At 54.0% G+C, this 17,788-nt stretch overlaps 1 protein-coding gene across 1 annotated transcript in view; it reads right to left on the bottom strand.

Moving 5' to 3' along the window:
* Nucleotides 1–8,487, bottom strand: part of Sned1 (sushi, nidogen and EGF like domains 1) — a 39,367-nt gene extending 30,880 nt beyond the window's left edge. Inside the window, 7 exon segments of the mRNA XM_010606626.3 lie at nt 358–471; nt 562–675; nt 2,186–2,299; nt 2,533–2,658; nt 4,278–4,440; nt 4,857–4,997; nt 7,038–8,487. Coding sequence (XP_010604928.2) covers nt 358–471; nt 562–675; nt 2,186–2,299; nt 2,533–2,658; nt 4,278–4,440; nt 4,857–4,997; nt 7,038–7,463 — 1,198 coding nt within the window. The 5' untranslated portion in view covers nt 7,464–8,487.
* Nucleotides 8,488–17,788: the final 9,301 nt, after the last annotated feature.

Raw genomic sequence — 17,788 nt, 5'->3', positions numbered from 1 at the left:
GACCCCAAAACAATCCCCGAAAAAAAAAAAAAAAAAAAAAAAAAAAAAAAAGCCAAACACTATGAAGCAGAACAGGAAGAGAGGTTTGTCATACATAGTAAAAGGCAGTTTTCTTCTGATTTCTATTATTTCCCCTGCACAGGAGTAGGGAGACTACATGTCATAGATGGAAGCCCGGGCCCAGCAAGAGGAGGCCCTGCTCAGCCGCCACACACAGCCAGGCCAGGGACTGGGCAGGGCTGGGAAGCATGGCAAGGCAGAGCCCAGTCGAGACAGGCATGAGACAGAAGGGGTGAGGCTGTGGTGGTGGCTGTGCACCAGCGTGGTCACTGTGGAGGCCGAGATTTGTGGCACTACCTGTCTCACATCGAGGTCCCTCGAAGGGCTCTGCACACACGCAGCTGTAGTTCCCCACCAGGTCCACACAGGCGCCTCCGTTTAGGCATGGGTTGGAGCTACACTCGTCCACATCTGGGGCAGCAGAGGCAGGGGCTGGGTGGGAGCCAGGCTCTGATCCCTGTCACCTGCTCCCCAGCACCAGTCCTTTGGGTGGCTACTCACCTGTCTCACAGGCAGTCCCTGTGTACCCAGCCAGACACACGCACACTGCAGAGCTGCTCTCGGCCTGGCACTGGCCGCCATTCTGACACCCTCTGTCATCACATGGAGACTGGGCTGCAAGTGAGGAGGAGTGGGCAGAACGCTGCACTCCCAGCTGTGGCTGTCGGGTGGCAGAAGCCCTTGGGTACACCTGTTGAGCCCCACCCAGGCCCACCTGGGCTTACTGCCCAGGTGGAATTGGCTGTCTGTAGAGCAGCAGATGGGGAGGGGACCATGTGAATTGGGTCTAATTCCATCAAAGCAGTGTAGAGGGAGGCGGGTGGGGTTGCTGGAACACAGTTCTTGCCCTATGCAGGTGGATTGGAGATGCAGAACAGAACCGGAACCAGGCCCCTGCTCCCGGCCAAGCATCCTGGAGGGCCTTCTGGAAGGCAGAGCAGCCCCAACAACATAGGGTTCCTGTCTGCCCCACGGCCATCCTTGGGCTCACTCCCCACAGGCCCTGTGTCCTCCCTGGCCAGCACTGCACAGCAAGCACCTGATGAGCGGGAGGTGGGGACCCCAGGCCCTCCCTGTGTGTCACACCAGGGATACTCTGTCCCCACAGGCTCACAGAGGGATCTGGGGGCTGGGAGGGCCGGGTGTTTGCCTGAAGAGCTCTCTGGAATGTGTTTTGCCCTCTGTCCCTTCCCGCGCTGGCTAACCTGGTGAGGGGTCCCCAAGTCCATTGACACTGTGATCTTTAAACACTACAAAGGAGTCCTGATAGATGGACATTCTGCTTTCCCCTCTGCACCTTGAAGTCATATTCCCATTCTGTTGCTTCTGCAGAATTTCATCTTAGTGCCCTTCCATGTGCAGACCTTCACTGCCATTCCACTGCAGTTCTTGCCAGTAAACATATGTGTCTGCACTGAAGTTAGACTTAGCTTCCTTTGGCCCTGAGTCTCCCATAGAAAATATTTTTCTAGCCAGATGTTGATATGGCTGCTACATGAACACACCTGATGTACACAGTCTGTCACTGTACACATTTTTAATGAAATGAGTGTTACACGTTGGTCAGAGCACTCAGGATGCGTGTCTGGCTGTGCTTGGGAGTGGCAGTCACAGGGACGAGGCTCCCTTGGCCCTGCTCCCTGCGCAGCAACTCCTGGTGAGGCTGTGGGCTGGGGTGGGGTGCCTTTCCTCACCAGGTGGGTGAGGGCTGGGGGAGGGGCTGAAGGGCAGGTAAATGGTGCTGTGCCTCCTGGCAGCCACTTAAAAGGGGCTGTGGAGTCACAAGACCAGCAGCATTTTGGTAGCACAGTGAAGTGACCCAGATGAGGAGAGTAGGGGTATGGGGCACAATACCCTGTCCTTGGAGCAGCTGAGCAGGGAGTTGCAGGAGTGTGTGCAGACATGGTTGTGCTTGTCCACCCTCACCCACTGCTACCTTCCCATGGAACCGTCCCAAGTGTCGCATCCTGGGGCCCGGCCACCAACCAGCCTGTGCTGGCTTCGGGGTCACTGCCCTACCCACGCGATTTGGGTGTTCCCTCTGGCATCAGTTCTCCACGCCACCCTCTGGCCTCTCTGGGCCCCCACATCTGTGTCCAGCCTGGGGCTGGTGGGCTCCTCTTACCTGACTCACAGGTGGGGCCCCTGAAGCCGGCCCGGCACTGGCAGCTGAAGCTGTTGACCCCATTTGTGCAAATCCCGCCATTCTGACATGGGTGTGAAGCACACTCATTCACGTCTGAAACACAGTCAGGCCAGGGTGTCAGTGGAGGACACAGGGACAGATGGGTGCCAGGGCGGCAGCACTTGCCCTCCCTGATCACTTCTGTGGGGCAGCTGCACATCATGGGGCCCAGCACCCTTCAGTCAGGGCCACAGGTCCACTGTCTGCACCTGCAGCTCCTCCTGAGTCCAGTGCAGCCTGGGCGTCCTGTCCATGGGTGCCCTGTCCCCACCTGGCCAGCAACTCACCCAGCTGGCACCTCCGCCCGGTGAAGCCTGCGAGGCAGGAGCAGGTGTAGTAGGGGTTGCCGGTGACACAGTCATCAATGCATTTGCCGCCATTGAGGCACGGGCGCAGGGCCAGGCACACGGAGGCTGTGGGCACAGGAAGGAGCCCGAGGCTCACATGCCACCTCCAGGTGGAGGTAGCAGAGCCACTTACTGTGGCTACATCTCCTTTTCCTCCTGAACCCAAAGGGTCAACCTGCAGCGCCCCCTGGTGGCAGCATGTTTATGGAGTCCCAGCCTAGGTTTGTGCAGGGGATCCCAGCATGGCTGGTGGGCTCTGCCCACCTTGGGTGACCCCCTGAGCGCCACTCCAGCTTCCCATGGAGCAGACACCCCAGAATCTTACACCCACAGTTCCTGCTTATCCCTCCCACCCTTCCCAGCTCGGCCATGGACACTTCTAGAAGCTCAGCCTGCTTGGCCACCCTGCCTGGTCTCCTCTATGGAAATGGGAGCTGGCACTCAGCTACCAAAGCTGGGGTTCCTCATGGCATCGCTGCCACCAGGGAGGGGTTGGTTCCCGGGCACCAGTCCCTGGAGAAGCAAGGCTGCTAAAGAGGCAACTCATAAGCACAGACTGGCCAAGTGTCCTGAGCACTTGGACGACTGGCTAGGAGCGCCTTAGGGCCACTCTTGAGGTCAGGCTATGGTGTCTACTGGAGTGGCTTCTACTCCTCTCTCCTTTCTTTTCCCTTAGCTATGTTGTGCCTGCTCCCCCTGCCTATGGCTTGGCCTGGGTAAGAGCCCAGCGTTCTCAGGGCTGGACTGTAGGTGGGACACCACACTCTCAGGCATGCACCCAGCCTCCTACTGGTGAGGCCCTGGTTATGTAACCTCAGAAGTTCCCTGAGAGCCTGCATAGGTGGGTGTGGCCCGGCAGGGGCTGGTCTCTGCCCCAGGCCCTGTGGGCATTGGGGACAAGCCCTCCACTTTGGGATGGGGTCCCCAGGCTCACAGCCTTGTAGCTCATTCAGGGAATGTGGCCTGTCCGTGCCTGCACTCCACCCCTCAACCACATTCTGCAAGACTCTGGCCACCAGTGGGTACCCTCACCTCTCTGCCCCATGCAGCCTTCATGAAAGTAGCCTCAGCCACCACCACTGACCACTGCCCAGGCCCAGCCCAGGTGGCCAAGCAGACGCCAGGCTGCAGGGGGGTTGTGGCTCAGCACTTCCTGCCCTTTGAGCCCCTACCTACTAAGCTCAGGTTCAAGCTGGGGGTGACTCATGCCCCAGTGTGTGGGCAGTCTGGGGCAGGCACAGGCCACAGCACTGCACTGAGTCCCCCTGCTGGGTGTATGCATCCTCCTTGGCCTCCGTGGTACCCACACTCCCCACAGCTGGTCTGGGGGTCCCCAGTGCTATTTGCTGTTTGCCGCTGGGTCCCTGTGGCCCAGCCTAAGTCAGGCTGGTGGTGAGCAGCTCTCTCAAGAGGCTGGGTGGTCGCTGGATACCCTGAAGGCCTGGTTGAGCACTGGGGTCCCAGGCTGCAGGTAATGCTGGGCCATCTGCAAGCCACAAGCCCCCAGTGTCCGAGAACCAGAGGCGACCCACTCTGTCCTCCCTTGAGCACACAAAGCTCTACATGCCAAAGCCGCCATTGCCCAGCAGATGCTTGCTGGCCTCTCTGAGGGGCCTCTCCCAGGCCCGCCCTCTTCCCACCCTGGGTCTCGCCCTTCCCATGGAGCCTCGTGCCCATCCTCTTACTTGTATGGCCGCAGCCCCCCACGCGCACCTGGGCATCATCGATTCTGAACGCCCAGCGCCCGGGCACGCCCACGTTGGTGGTGGCCTCCACTTCAGCCATGTCTGCTGTGCGTGAGCCTGGGATGTTGAAGTAACGCTGCCCATCACCCGCGTTGAAGCCGGCCTGGGGTGGGGAAGGGAGGGTGGGGGGTCTCCTCATGGTTCAGAAAACCTTGGGTCCCCAGATGGCCTTATCAGAGGGGGCCCTCCAGATGTTGGGGTGCCCGGCCAGGTCCTGACTAGTCCTCCCGAGGTTTGGGCCTCCCTCAGGCCAGAGGCAGGAGCAGTCCCAGGAAAGCAGCAGGTGGCATGATGTGAGGGCCTCCTGCCTGGTCTGCAGCTGTTGCCAGCCTGGGGCCGGGCCAGGGGTCAGGCCAGCAGGGAGCTGCCGTTAGGCCTGTGGATACTGTATGGTCCAGGCAGTGGGAAACCTGAGGGGATCTCATGCCATCCTCTGTGCAGAGCCAGGAGGCTCTGTCTAAGGTGATCCCCCATCTCAGGATAGACCTGGCAGTGGGGAGCGGGGCTGTAGCAGCCTACCTGGGCTGCAATGCCCCCTAGGCCAGTGGCATCACCCCCGCTGCTGGCGTGCGTGCCCGTGGTCCAGGTGATGGACTCGTAGTTGAAGATGGTGAAGGAGACCTTGCCATCAGTGATAAGTATGGTCTGGAATGTGTTGACCTGCCCAGGAGAGAAGGGCTGGTGGTACTGCCCTGTGTGCCCAGCGCCGACTGTCTTCCTGCTGGACAGTCAGCCAGTCAACCTGAAGGGCCTTGTCAGCCAGTGCAGGACCCACCCCACTCCCCTCATTGTTGCTGGGGCCTGGGGCGAGGGAGTAAGCGCACCGGGTAAGGGGTCACTGTCTTCATGGGATAGAGGCACAGAGAAGGGCAGTACTCACACTACCAAAACTGCAAAATCTCCTGTGTGCAGTGAGCAAAAACACTAAAAGAAAAAGGAACAGATGAAAAGGAACCAAGGAAAAGCAGGTTTTTATAGTGAGTTTTAGCCAGGCGCGTGATGGTGCATGACTGGCAGAAAGATCACTGTACTTTGAGGCCAGCCTGGGGTACATAGACTATGTATCAAAAAACCTTCTAAAAAAGTTGTTTTATGTGTTCCATGGAATTCTAGAAATCCTAGAAGAAAATAGAGGCCAGTATGTACAGCATCTCTGGGAAGGAGAAATACTTAAGTGTGATGTTTGTTAACAGAAAAATCCAAGTATATTTGTACATTTGAGTATAAAAACTTCTGAACAGAAAAAAGTGCTGCTGTAAGATCAAAGTGAATGGCAAACAACAAAGGAAAAAAGGTATTTATAATGTCTGGGCGCTATAAAGCTATTGGCATCCTTAATTCCAGAAGAACCTCTACAGATACAGAAAAGACCAAAAATATTCTAGAAAAATGGGTAAAGGATATGAACAGATACAGCACAACAGAATACAAGTAGCCAATAATATTGGAACAAGTCCATTGTCACTAGGAGTGAAAGATGTGTAGGATTATAAAAAAAGTATTTTAGCTGGGTGCAGCAGTGCACACCTGTAATTCCTGCACTCTGGGAGGCTGAAGCAGGAGGGTCAAAAACTCGAGCCCAGTCTGGGCAACTTAGTGATTTAGTGAGAGGGCTGGGGATGTAGCTCAGCATGAAGGCCCTGAAAAAAAGCAAGCAAAAGAGCATGGAGTGAAGAGGACAGCATGTTGAGCTGGCAGGAGGTGGGAGTGGGCACTTTCTGAATGGCCACACAGCCCAGGCCACCTCCAGAGGCCCCAGGGAACACTGTAGTACAGAAAGCCACTCTGGTCATGCAGTGCCCTCAGCACCTCGCATTGCCTCTGCACTGCCCAGATGAGAGACTCAGGCGCCACCCGCCTGTGCTGGAGACAAGGGGACCTCACCCCAGACATTGTTGTGTGGACACTAAGGGGCAAGCGAGGCATTGTGCTGCGGGAAGGCAGCCCTGAGCGCTCAGCTCTGCTTACCATGTAGCTCTGCTTACCGTGTGTGTGGGTGGCAGGAAGGACTGAGTTAGGGCCTCAGCTTTGAGGGCAACAAGTCAATGTGTGAAGTGTGCTTGTCTGCTTCCTGTCAGTGAACCTGGCCAGGCTGGGCCTTTAAGCACATCCAGCGCTGCCTGTTACGTGGCTGTGTCTGCTCCCTCACTGGTGTGTGCCCTGTGGCTGGCCTCTGCCTGTTTGCTCTGACCAGTCTGTCCCAGTGCCCAGGACAGTGCCTGCTACCCAGAGGTCGCTTCACTGAAAGTGAACAGAGGGCTCTGCATGGGCTGCCTATACTTGCCCTCTACTCTGGGAGCTGGCATCAGCCCAGGTGGGGGTGGCCTGGTACAGGCACAGGCTTGGGCATCAAGGAAGCCAACCCACTGTGTCCACCAGGCTGGACAGCACTCTTACTCCCATGTGGGCTTGCCTACTGCCTGGCATCAGCCAGGAGAAAGGCACTGGGAGAGAGCAGAGCCCCTCCCATGCCGAGCCACCCCAGGGGGCTCTCCCAACTCCCATCTCCCTAGGTGTGTGCCACCACTGTGGGCATCGGGTTTCACCAAGGGCTGGAGAGTGTGAGGCTCCTCTCGCTCTGCCTCAGCCCTGTAATCTCAGCCAAATGACATGGGTGGGTCCCCAGGCCTCTCCCTCTTAGGTGTGGACACAGGGTCCTGGCCAGACCTCCCCCCTGCCAGGCCCAACAGCTGCACTCACAGGGGAGGAGGAGCTGCCTCCAAAGAAGGTCACTCGGTACCACGTGGCGACAAAAACCCAAGTGGCCAAGAAGTCCAGGAGCTCGGGGAAGTAGCGCCTGATGTCCTCGGTGGCTGTGTGCAGAATGGCCGGGTCGGTGGCCTCCCGGTAGTACACGTCACCTGCACGCCGGTTGTCCACATCTGCCCAGAAGGCTGCCACCACGCAGCGGTCATTGGCAATGGGGAAGGCCACGGGTGTGAACTGAGAAACCTCCTTCAGGAAGGAGATGATCCCGTTATTGTTTACCTGCGGGCAGGAAGCCAGAGGCAGCTGGGCTGGGCACTGTGGACAGATTTGCATTAAATACATAGTCCAGGCCCAACTCTGTGGTGCTTGGCTAATACCAGCTGCCATGGTCTGAACCACAGTGTCCCACAAATTCATGCTTGAAGTCCTTATCCCCAAGATGATGGAGTTAGGCAGTGATTAGGTTGTGGGGGTGGAGTTCTCATGAATGGGGTCTGTGCCCTTGTAAAAGAGCCCAGAGAGCTAACACAGTAACAAGACTATCTAAGAGCCAGTCCTCCCTGGTCACCGACTCTGACAGTGCCTTGATCCTGGGCTTCCTGTCTCCAGAAGGGAGAAACAAACCCTGTTGTTGATAAACTGCCCAGTCTGAAGCATTCTGTTACAGGGCCTCAAGTGGACTACAACAGCAGCACTGAATCACTAGGTGCTGGGTGCTGGGTGCTGGGTGCTGGGCAGTGCTGAGTGTGGCCATGGCCAAGCATGGACTCCAGGTTATGCGTATCTGCTGTTGGGGAGAGAGGGGTCAGAACTGGGCCTTCAGTGAAGGTGCTGGGCCTCCCTTAGGTGACAGTGTGCTGTGACGTTCAGCTCCTCAGGCCACCAACAGAGAGCTGGACACAAGGGCGCTTCAGGTCTTGCAGGTGAGGACCACCTTACCCACATACCACGGGAAACTAGATAGCCACAGACAAGCCTGCAGGTGGACCCTCACTATACTATGGACAAAAATAAAACAAGAAAATAAAAACAACCAAATATCTAACAGTCAATCTAAGAGAAGATGTGCAAGACTGCACAGTCAACTTTCAAACATCACTGGAGTTGCGGAAGGTGACTTAAATAAAAGTAGAAGTGCACGGTGTCTTTGGACAGTCTGGTGGTGGCTTGGCAGGAATGTGGGTGGTGGCCCAGAGCAGGGTCCACCTCAAAGAGGTGACACAGGGCTGGTGGGGTGGGCTGCAGGGGCCTCAGCTGGGCACCCCCTGGGTCTGCTCAACATTTGCTGTTCCTTGTGCATTTAAGTCAAAAACCCTTGTCTGAACTGTTAGAGGCCGCAGACGGGAAGGCATCTCTGCATGGGAAAGGAGCCATGTCCACATCTGCTGGGCCCCTCTCATGAGGTCCCTGGGGCTGACACAGCCATCTGCAGGGCAGGCCCTCCCTGCACTGACCTTCCTGTTTCCCTCCATGCCCTACCCCATGCCCCACCCACTAGCTGTCCCGCCTGCCCCTGCTGGCTGTGGGCAGTGTGCACCTAGCCTCTGGCCCACCCCACTGCTGCTGTCCTGCCTGGGCTGGGCCAGGAGCCTGGGGGTCCAGGAAGGAGGCAGAACAAGCCAGCCCTGTTCCCCTGCCAGGATTGGGCAATGCTGGGACCACAGTGGAATGGACAGTGGGGCCCAGGCACTCAGCTGGCAGGCTCCCTCACCTGGGCAGGAGCCTCCTGGATGTCCTCCCTCCAGATGAGACAGCAGGGCGGTGGGGCAGGTACTCAGGGCAATGGAACAGCCCCTCTCCACCCAGTACTGGGTCTTTCCCCTTCTCCAGTCAGCTTTACTGATTTGTATCTTTGCTTGAAACAGCACTTTGTAAATCATGCAGCCCAGATATGGAGAACCATATCACAGTGAGACTGTGTCCCCCATTGGATGCCCCATGGAGAGGCAGGATGGGTGCCGGGTGCTGTGAGAGGAGCTGTGTTTAATGCCCAGCCCTGACCTCCAGAGTCACCTTGCTGCTGCCTTCACTGCCTGGCACCTCAGAATCCTGACCAGAGCCTGGGTATTCATTGGAGTCCAGGGCCCCAGGCCAACCCTATGGGGCATTTGAAGAAGCACAAGCTGCCCCAGGGGACCTGCTGCCCCAGGCAAGCAGGGAGGGAGGCTATGCTCATGGCCACAGGCTGGGGACGCTGGGCTCAGCACCCCAGTCCTCCAGGCCGCCCCGTGGGCACCTTCCTGTTTCCTCCACCCGGCTAAGTACCTGCTGCTGAGAAGGAGCTGTCACCAGATGACACAGCCCAGGGTCCACGACATGAGTCCCTAGAAGGGCTCTGTATACAGCAGACAGGGCCTGGCGAGGTGGTGGGGACTGCAGTCCCTGGGCAGCCCTCCCTTTGAAGGCTTCAGTCATAGCCAGCTAGTCTCTTGGGGCCTCTCAGGGAGGAGTGTCCTGTCCCCTCTGAGAGGGTGCAGCTCAGCTGCTCTGCTCCATTGGGAGGCCCCAGGCTATAAGCAGCAGGAAGCTGCAGTGGCTTTGTGAGCACCAAGGTTGTTGGTAGAGGCGGGGAGGTGCAGGGAGATGGTGCTGGTGGCATTTCTGAGGTGGATGCAGCCAAGCAAGTGTGGAAAGCCCTGGCAAGTTCCGGAGGCAGGCATGTTATGGGCCCTGTGCCTGCACCTGGCTGGCCTGGACCCTGAAGCAAGGGCTGGCGGTGGGGAATGTGAGGGGGTGTAGGGGTTGTTGGAAAGGGACTGGGTCCCCCAGTGGCCTCGGAAGGACCCAAGGAGCCAAAAAGCAGCGTCCAGCTCTGCAAATGTAGATCAGATGGGCGTTGCCTCAGTTCCTGGCTTTGATTCCTCTGCCAAAAACCAAACAATAAAGCCCCTGAGGCATTTTATAAGCTTGTTTTGAAAAATGTACGTATGCCTTTTATTTCCTGGCAGCTTTCTGGGTATTAGGATTCCTCCCGCAGGCACAGTGAGGGCTGGCATCCTGGGTAGCAGGCAGGTAGGGTCTGGGGAGCCCCCTTTATGTCCAGCCCTTCAGGAGGGGCTGGCTCTGGCTGAGGAGCTGCACAGTGGATGCAGAGGGAAGACAAGAATCATCAAGAGTCCCAGTGACCCTGAGAGGGTGGGGGGCAACCTCTGGGGCTCTCTGGGGGACCTCTTGGAGGAGGGTTGTTGGGGAGGTGGGAAGGTTGTTGGGGAGGTGGCCAGCCCTGCTCTTCCTCTCAGCTGTGTCCTCTCTCCTGCCTTCTGGTTCCCACAGCAGCTCTGTTTTTGGCCCTGATCCTCAGCCTGGGCCAGGGTGGACCTAGCCCCCCATGTCCTGTGCCTTGCTGTCCTCAGTATCCTTGTGCAGGCACTGCTCCTACCTCACTGTACCACTGGCCAGGTGCACTTTAGCGGCAGCCCCATGTTGCAGGGTGTCCATGCCTCCTCTGCCTCCACTTGACCTTATGCCCCCAGCCTGGCTACGTTTCAGAGGGAGGGGCCTCCTGTAGCCACCTCCCTCTCTGCAGCCACCCAGGCCCTGGACCCTCTAGGCTGAGCATGACATGTCCTGTACCCACACACACCTGGGACCCTCATCTGCCACTGGATCCCTGGGGACAGTGGCCACTCTCCTCTGGGCCCATCCCAGCACTGGGAGGCCTCTGGGCTCCTGTGCCTGCTCCACTCCCCACCCTGCCTGCTGCCCACTCTGGGCAGCAGGGAATGGTGGGCAAAAGTCAGGTTCAGGGCCTGAGGTGCTGCACCTGACCCTCAACATGGCTCTAGATGAACTCAGAGGACACATACATGGGTCAGCGTCACAGTGGGAGTCAGGGCTGGGGCCTGTGCTGACTCTTTCCAATTCCCACTCACCCAGACTGCACTGCAGAGCCCAGAGGAGGCCGAGCAGGCAGGAGGTGATTCCAACAGACCTGGCTGGCTGAGTGAGTGGCTTGCTGACTCAGGCTGGGCGCGCAGCATGCCAGAAGAGAGTGCAGGTGCCCTCTGGGTGCAGGAGACACTAGGGAAGCTTGCTGCACACCTCCCAGAGAATTATCTTGGAGGAATTTCAGTCTAGCAGGGCGACAACAGAGCCCTGCATGAAAGCATCCACAAGACAGATGTGCACCTCACCTCATTAATTCAGGGGAGGGGTGGGTGCCAAGTTAGCAGCCAGTGATGGCTTACGCCTGTTATGGTGCAGCTACAGGGTAGAATATTACGTTCTTGTTACAAGCATGTTGACACAGCAAATTTAAGGCACGGGCAAACACTGGCAATAGAAATCTGTATGAATGGCAATCCCAAGTTTGTTTTGTAAAACTCTAAACAGCTCAAAAACAGAGAAGGAGGAAAGGCACCAAACATTGGAGGCCTGCATTTCTGGGTGGTGGCATTAATGGATGCGACGTTGCAGTGATCAGACAACGAACACCAAATATGCAGTGCTGCTTCTAGGAGCTAGCGCTGTTCTGGGTGCCCAGAAGCACAATGGATGGAAGAGGCCAAAATTACTTTAATGCTAAAAATAAAAGTCACAGCTGCTGATCAGACCCTGGCTCGCCAAGGCCTCTGGAGGCTGCATGGGGAGGAGGTGATCCAGGCAGCTGGTGAGAGGGAGCCCTTGGGGAGGACACAGCATGACAAGCCAGCTACGTCCCGCTGAGAACATCCCATTTCACACTGTCACCTGGAGTTGTCGGCCGGCACGTGTGCGGCCAGGGCGCTCTGGGGGTTCCCGCAGAAGGCACTGGCTAGGGCCTCCCATTGGGCAACTTTATGTGTTGATGCAATGTCACACTTACGTGAGAACTGCAAGAGCTCTGCAAAAACGCCCGTGTGTTCTCTTGTCACACCAGCATGTGCCTCACTGGTCACTCCTCCCTCTCCCCTCCCTCGCTTTCACCCAGCACACTTTATTGTGCATTTGCCACGAGCAAGGACACTTGTGTAAGCAGATAAGCTTGCACAAGTGCCCAAAGCAGGACAGCTAACAGTGACACAGTGGTGAGAGCACTGTTCTCCCCCATTTACATGTTTAATCATTTATTCACTATGTCAGTGTGACTGCATGGACTCCTGCTCCATTTACTGTCACCACCATTATTTACTCTAATGCTCATTGTTCCAGAGTGAGCCAGTGAGCCCCCTTCTGGTGGCCTCTGTGTCCTCTCGACACCTTTCCCTTCTCTGAATCTTCCCCACCATATGGCACAGGTGTACTTTCCAACTACACTAAAACCTTGGAGACTTTGGTCTGTTCAGTGGAGACTGGTGGTCAGCATCAGCTGAGCACTCTAAGAGCTCAGTGACAATGGGGCACCGCTTTCCCTCCTCTCGGGACAGAGCCAGGAAATAGCTCAACCTACTGCTCAACAAACGGCTGCATTCTACGCGGTGCATTGTGGGTGATTTAGTCATCGAGGAAATGCTACAGCATGTACCCACATGCCAATCCCTCACCCCAGGCTGCTGGTGCCAGCGGGAGACACAGTGCACGTGGATGAGCGTGCAAGGCTGTTGCCAGTGCCTGGCTGTACAGGAATTTTATTTTATTTTCTAAGTCAACAGAATCCATCTAAAAATAACAACAACAACAAAAAAGTATAGCACAGTACATACATAGACTGGCAACATGGTTTTTATTTTCAAAATCCAGCACTGTGCACAGTGCATGACTGCATGTGCTATTGTTTTTAAGGAAGGCAGTGCAGGAGGTTTGCTTATACCATCACCACCATAAACACACAAACATGCTTGCACTAGAAGCTGCAAAGGCTCCACACTAGCAGGTGATGGGAACTTCTCAGCTCCAGGGCATTCTTAAGGAGCACAGTGCACACTAAACTCTCCATCAGGCTTTCACACGTGTGCGAGTGTTCTCTGGATCCAGTCCCAGCCCAACCTGACACAAAGCCACTGAAGGGCCCTCCTGTGCCTCCTCCTCTCCATGTCTGCAGCTCTGTCTTCCACAGGAGGCTCACATGCCCTCCATGCTGCTCAGAGTTCCAGAATCATGCACCTGTCCATACCACTGTGAAAATACAACTACCTTTGGATATATGCTTACCGGTCTTTTTAATTTACTTTGCAGGTACACAGTCAAAGATTTTATTAAAAATTACTTGCTAAAATTATAAACAGTAAAGTAGGCAACAATTATAAACTATTATAAATACTAAAAATACTTTCAGAATGGAGCAGGGAATGGTGGTGCATGTCTATAAATGATAGCACTTGGGAGGCATAGGCAGGAGGATCACCACAAGTTCGAGGCCAGCCTAAATTACATAGTGAAACCCTGTAAAAAAAAAACCAAAACAAACAAATACAAGTTCAGAATATAAAAGAAAACAACACAAGGAGGAAAGAAACAAGAGACACAGAAAAGATCTAAACTGCTATAAAAAACTGACATAAAAATATAGGGAAATGAACAGGAGGTTAGACACTGCAAAAGAAAACATTTGTGAACTTGAAGACATAATTAAAGAAATGAAGGACCAGAGAAAAAGAACTGAGAGGAAAAAAGAAGAAATTGGCACTAAGCTCCAGATTGACACATATATAATTTGAGCCTTCAAATGAAAAGGACAAAGAACTGAAGAAAAATAATTGAAGATAGCTGAAAATTTTTCCAAATTTTATGAAAACTATTTATAGTTCATATGAATCACAAGTCTTAATGAGCCCCAAAGAGAAGGAAAAAAAATCTTTTAAAATGCACCTAAAAATAAAAGTGCTGAAATGCAGTGATAAAATTTTAAAAGTGATAAGAGTAAAAAGATGTTACACAGAAGGAACAAAGAGAGGACATTAGCAGACATGGCATCTGGAGCAAACCTAAGGACCATGGAGTAGCAGGTTTACAAACTGGAAACAAAAGCAAAAACAAAACTCCTCAAACCATACAGCCAACCTAGAATTCCACACTGAGTCAGCAGACACAGTTTTCAAAACTGAAGGTAAATAAAGAAATTTTCAGATAAGATAACTCATACCCAGCAGGTCTGTACAACTGAGAAACACTACAGGAAATCTTTCATGCAAAGGGGAATGATATAAAATGGAAATCAGGACAAACAGAGACTGGGAATGGCAAATACATGGCTAAATATAAAAGGCTATGTTTTTGTTTTGTTTTGTTATTTGACACAGGATCTCACTATGGAGCCCACGTTGGCCTCAATCTTGTCATCCTCCTGTCTCACCTCCCAAGTGCTGGGATTGAAGGCTGCACCACCACTCTAGGCTTTCTAGTGTTTAAATCTCTTTAAGTGATAATTGTTTACAGCAAAAATATTAACAATGCATTATCAGGTTTATTAATATATGTGATGTTTATGACAACATGAAGGCCAGAAGGGGATAACACACTTGTATCACTGTGGGGTTCTTATTTGAAGGGGCAGAATATTTGAAGATAGACAATATGATAAAACTAGAGCAATCATTGAAAATAGATACTGGTAAGCCAACAATTGAGATAACATGGAATAATTTTTAAAAACCTCCAAAAGAAGGAATACAGAGAACAGGTGTAACAAATTTGGAAGACAACAGGTTAAAACTACCATATACGGAAAAAATACGAGAAAAGGAAAAAAATGGAAACAAAGTCTTTGTAAATGAGGGGCAAGGGAATGGGGAAAAAATAAGAACCAAGATATATCCCTTAAAGGTACAAATTCCCAATGATGAATGTCATCATACTGTATACTTAAAATGTACCAATAAAATTAATGACAAAAACCCCTCCATGTGAAAAACACACTAACAATAAATGGTTTAAACACTCCAATTAAAATGATTTCCAGACTGCTTGAGAAAACTGAGGCCACACTTCTTTGCCCTTACCAGAAAGAGCCAAGCCCGATGAGGAAGGTACCAAGTGGGTGTCACTGAAGGTGCCGCTGGAGAAGGAGCCTGTTGGTCCCTCAGGGTTGCAGTGATCAAAGGTGCTCGCACCTGACACGCCACCTCTACTACTTCCCTCGTAGGCTGGACATGGCTTCTCTTGGGGATCTGCCCCCCTAGAGTCCCCACCTCTGTTCACAACTCAGCCTCTTTCTGCATACTGGGCAGCCTGGCCCTGTCAAGACTGGGGGCTCCACCTGCCACCTATACTCTGCTCCTGCAGTGGGAAAGGGCTCACCAGAGACCAGAGCCCTCAGAAGGCAGATGATGGTGTCAATGGCGAGTCCATGGTTTCTGTCACCTTTAGGAGCTGCTGTGGCTGTGTGCCCCTAGGCTTTCTTCACATGCACATCACACCCATACCCCCGAGCTGTCTTCCCAGTAAGGCCCTCTTTTTGCAGGTTCTGTTGGGTGGGCTGGGCTGTGTGCAGCAGGACACCTGCCAACCACCAGCATCTGTATCTCCAGCCCAATCACACCTTTCTGAGTCCAGCTCCTCACGTGACCAGGCCTGTGACATATGTGTAGCCATCACTGTCAGCACTGTGTGGCCATCAACTCTGTCCTGTGGAAAGTGCTCTGACCTACAAGAACAAACTGGCTTGAATGTATGCAGATCTGGCAATGGCACAGGAGTGAAAAGCACTGCCCACTCTGCAGAGGTGGTAAACTGAGGCTGGTGGATGGAAGGACTAGCAGAGGTCACCAGCTACCTGTGAGCAATGACACCAGGAGGGCAAGGCCAGCCTGGCTCTCAAGTTTGGGAGGTGATGCAGGCTGAGCAGACAAACAGGCAGGGAGCCATGCTTTTCTCAGGGGACCCCAGAGGGCACTGCTGTCCAGCAAGAGTTCCAGGTCAAGAGGCTCAGTTGATGGGAAGTTGGCTGTGGGCTCTGCAGGGACACACCCTGCCCCTGACCCCAAACCTTTCTGCCTCCATTCAAGCCTCTTCATTTCTTGGATTGGCCCCAAAGCTTTCCAAAAGACAAGAAGGTGAAGAGTTTCTAAAATGCAGTGGTCAGGGATCATCACAATGTATGAGCCCACGCTAGAGGCTCAGGTTGGACAGGTAACTGGTGGGTCCACCTACCTCCCTGCCCAACAAGAGGATGTGTTCCCCAGGCCCCAGGGGGCTCCTGGTGCCCAGTAAACCAGTTTCCTGTGTGGCTCCAAGAGGCCCCATTGAGTGGGGCTACACATGGAATAAGTACTCCCTCTCCTGCCTGTGCCCATGTGAGGGGGCTGCTGCACCTCACAGGTGCTGCAGGCAGGGCATCTGACTGTACAGAGCTGGCAGGGTGATGGCAGCGCCCCATGCTCAGCAGCATTACTCTCGACAGGGTTCAGAACTGTAGTACTCAAATGTTCTCTCAGCTATTTCAGAGCCTCACAACATGCTGGGTACAGCCACTGTGACACAATAAAGAATGCTGGGTCCCTTCTAAACAGGGCTACCGTGTGCAAGGAGGCGTGCTCTGGGCCGCTCCCCATGGCCTCAAGGGGCACTAGTCTCACACAGGACATATCCAGCTTCCGCTGTGACAGTGGAGAGTACAAGGACAAGACATTCTCTTTTATTCCCTCACTCATGGACCAAGCCTGCTTGGGCCAAGCTAGGGGACAGAGGGCACCAGAGGCCACACCTGAGGCCTTGTGCACCTGACGCAGGTGCTGGGCTGGGAGCTGTCCACGAGGCGCTGCATGCGGGACAGGACAGGGATATCCAAGCTCCTTTACTCCAGAGGAAACACCTCCCTCCTCTCTATCAGGCTTTGCCTCCATGCCCTTGCATGCCCCTGTCCTGGCCAGAGAGTGCTCATGGCTATATGAATCCAGGTGCCTGGGCACAGCTCCCTGAAAAATCCCGTTTCTCTCCTACTAAGCAAATGGAAAGGTGGAGTGCCGCATAGTGTCCACATCGACAAGCATTTCCTTAACACTATCTGTTTCAGTAAAAAGCTCTTGTGGAGATATGTGCTTTGCTAGCAGCCAGAAGACTCATTTCTGATGAAACCATTTATTTTGGGAGTAGTTCTTTCCATTCAGATCAACATCTCCCTGTGCACAATGACACCAGGGAGGATTTTGGCAAGGGTAGCTGTTCTTGGTGTGGCTGTTCAGGGATCAACTGTTTTAATAATATTTTCACCTGTGATTTGAGTGGGAAGGTTGAGCCTGGCTCAAATGCTTAAGGAACGTTTTGACAGATCTGTTAGTATGGTGCCAACACAGGCTTTCCTCTTCCTAAGATATTCGGCCTCTTCCAGCTGGGCAGACCCTGAGCTGGCTCTGCCTGCCCACTTCATACTTTAGGAGTCCATCCTGCCCCTCTGCAAACTCCTGACCCAAAGGGACTTTCAGGAAAGGATCCACATATGCAATGCAGTGTCACATCACCGACCTGCCCTGGCCTGAGTGGACACAGGGAGGTTAGGTGGGTGGTCACAGTGGTGCATGCCCTGGATGTGCTGGTGGCTTTGGGATGCAGGGTGTTGAAGGATGTGTTGGTAATGCACAGGTCCATAGACACTGAGCTCAGGACAGTGACGCTATGGCTGGGATGGCGAGGGTGGGGGGTTGGGGGATGGAAAGTCAGGGCCCATAGAGGAGGTAACCGTTCCAGTGGTGTGAGGATGGTAGTGCTGACGGTGATGTGAGTGTGTGCGTGCGTGTGCGTGCTAACAATGGGACCTAATACAGAGGATAACAAGAATGGTGGTGGTGATGGTGCTGGACATGGCACAGGTAGTGGCTCGGACAACAGTGTTGGGGTGACAGCAGTTGAGCCTGGCCCATGTCCCTATACACGATCCACAGGATTAAGGC

This window comes from Fukomys damarensis, unplaced genomic scaffold, assembly GCF_012274545.1.
Source record: "Fukomys damarensis isolate Sample0158 unplaced genomic scaffold, DMR_v1.0_HiC HiC_scaffold_16, whole genome shotgun sequence".
NCBI classification, from domain to species: Eukaryota; Metazoa; Chordata; class Mammalia; order Rodentia; family Bathyergidae; genus Fukomys; species Fukomys damarensis.
Note: the sequence above shows the minus strand (reverse complement) of the source record. Positions and strands in the feature narration are given on the sequence as shown.